The sequence below is a fragment of the Octopus sinensis genome, linkage group LG3 (assembly GCF_006345805.1).
Source record: "Octopus sinensis linkage group LG3, ASM634580v1, whole genome shotgun sequence".
NCBI classification, from domain to species: domain Eukaryota; kingdom Metazoa; phylum Mollusca; class Cephalopoda; order Octopoda; family Octopodidae; genus Octopus; species Octopus sinensis.
In genome coordinates, this window is record NC_042999.1 from 35,753,805 (window position 1) to 35,756,304 (window position 2,500).

Below are 2,500 nucleotides of genomic sequence, written 5' to 3' on the forward strand. Positions count from 1 at the left end.
TTCAAAATCTGTGACAGAAAAGCTCTCTCTTCCTCCCTCCCCTATCTTCCTCCCTTCCTCCCCTCTCTCCGTCTCTCTCTCCCCTCCCCTTTCTCACTCCACCCCACCCATTCCACTTCATTCCTCCCTCCTTGCCCTATCTCCCACCTCCTCTCCCCCTTTCCCCCACTCTCGCTCTTTCTCTCATTTCTCTGTCTCTTTCATTTTCTGTATGTGTGTGTCAGTGTGTGTGTATACGTGTGTGTAATGAATTTCATTAGGGCGAGCTTTTTAAGTGTGTAGTGAAAAAAAAAATGACCAAACAAAAGCGGTACAGACTGGGGGAGGGGGGTTGAAAATGTCGTAAACGTTCAAATTCATTATTTCTTCTTTTTACCGAAAGGGTGTCCCCCCCGCCATTACTTTTAAGTGCGTAGTGCGAAAAAAATTGAGCAAAACCGAAAGAAGCGGGTGGGGATCAGATTTACAAAAATTATTTCCTAAAAAGCTCACCCTCCCCGCCACACACACCTTCTATGCAAGAATGTGATGATAAAAAATATTTTAAAATTTTCTTCAAAATAGAAAATCTAACTTTTGTGGGCGAACTATTCCAAAAATCTGCTAACGACGGGATATTCAGCTACTCAGCTAGTATTAATTAAATGCATTTAAATATACATCTGGTGATTATCTTTTAAAGACAAATGGATTCATAATCTAATTAAAGGACTCAATGCGGTAAAGGTAGAATATTTTGCGAAAAAATGAAAATGACCATCCCTAAATACACACACACACATATATAATATATATTATATATATATATATATATATATATAGTTAATCCAAACATGAAAAAACAAAGAGAAAGCACAACAACGCGAGGACGTGGAACAAGTATAGTGTTATTGGACGCTCAAGAAAGGAAAGAAAGAAGGTGGATTTAATATTTCGAGCGGAGCTCTTCGTCAGAAACATAGGAAAAGGAAAGATCCAAGGAAAGGATGACGGAGAAAAAAAATCGCCAACGATACACACGCGGTCACACACACGCACGCACACACGCACACACACACACACACACACACACACACACACACACACACACACACACACACACACACACATATCACAGCTGCATCCTCGTTACACGAGAAAAGCCATTGCCAAGAAGACTTACTGAAATAATTCATGATTGTTGCCATGTGATGCCCTTATATGACTTTGAAGCCCAGCCAAGCCGTTACACATTTTATTACATACTGCACAACTGTGCTGGCTGGCAGGAGAAACAGGTGCCACCATATGCACTCTCTTAATATGTCTCTTTAGACCTCCATCTGAGAGGCACAGCCTTCCACATTTTGACATACATTCTGTTATGAATTTTAATAGCCACATCATTGTTTATCATGGGTCAATTTCTATGAGAATTTTGATGGCTCACCAGGCCTGCACGACTCAAACACCTCCACTCACAAACCACACACATAAAAAGCAACACTCACTTTCCACAGGTTCCCCCTTCTAAGCCGCCTCCTAATTCTCTCATACTTCACTCTTTCTCTCTCAAACCTTGAACAACCATCATGCACTATCTTCCTCCATCTATCACGGGCTTGTGCCCCCCCTCTCCCAATTACCAGCTGCAATTCCAGTCTGTATTAGAGCATTTTAAAGGCAATCCTTAAACCTTAGATAAATTAAGTACCATTTGCGTATTGCGGTCGATCTCATCGACTAGACCCCTCCCCCAAAATTTCGGGCCTTGTACCTAGAGTAGAAAAGAATATATATATATATATATATATATATATATATATAATATATTCCATATACGTATATGTATATACATACATATGAATATAAGTATGTATGATATGTGCGTATGTATGTGTATGTGAATACAAGGTTTTTATGTATTTTGGCTATTTCTGATATTTGTTTCTTATAGACCCATCCAATCAAAATATTGTGACGGTAGTGAATACAAAGCTAAATTATGTAATGAACAAGTAAGTAATATTAGTTATTTTTTCAAAAAGTTATCTCTGTTCATACATGAAATTTTTCTGATAATATATTTTTCTGTTCGTAAGTGTTTTGGATTATTTCCATTTACTTCACTTTATGCCTTTCAATACGTAATTTATATAGGTCAAAGGTCTTGTTTTAAATTCTTTTTCTACACCTAATAAAAATTTAAATAAATAATTGTTAATTGATCAAAATTCTTATAAAGTCGATGAAATCCAATAAGAATGAAACTTGTCAATAATCATTTCTCCGAAGCATATAAATAAATATGCAAATCTCTGTTGACTCATCAGAAACGATAAATCATAGGGCTCAATACACATGTAGAATATTTTTAATAGATTATAAGTAAAAGGTTCCGATTTCCAATACATACACCCACGCGCGCGCGCACACCACACACACACACACACACGCATGTATGTATGTGTGTGTATTTCTTTCCTCTAGTGTTGGCAGTTATCGCAAGCATAATAATTGT

The 2,500-nt window shown here is 37.4% G+C and overlaps 1 protein-coding gene across 2 annotated transcripts in view; it reads left to right on the top strand.

The window, feature by feature from the left end:
- LOC115209844 (A disintegrin and metalloproteinase with thrombospondin motifs 12-like) overlaps positions 1–2,500 on the top strand; it is a 56,682-nt gene that overhangs the window by 45,769 nt on the left and 8,413 nt on the right. For both annotated transcript variants that reach the window (XR_004998182.1, XM_029778412.2), the window contains exon 15: positions 1,937–1,997. Coding sequence is in view for 1 of the 2 variants with exons in the window: in XM_029778412.2 (XP_029634272.1) it covers positions 1,937–1,997 (61 nt within the window). In the remaining variant the exon portion in view is untranslated. The remainder of the gene's footprint in view (positions 1–1,936; positions 1,998–2,500) is intronic.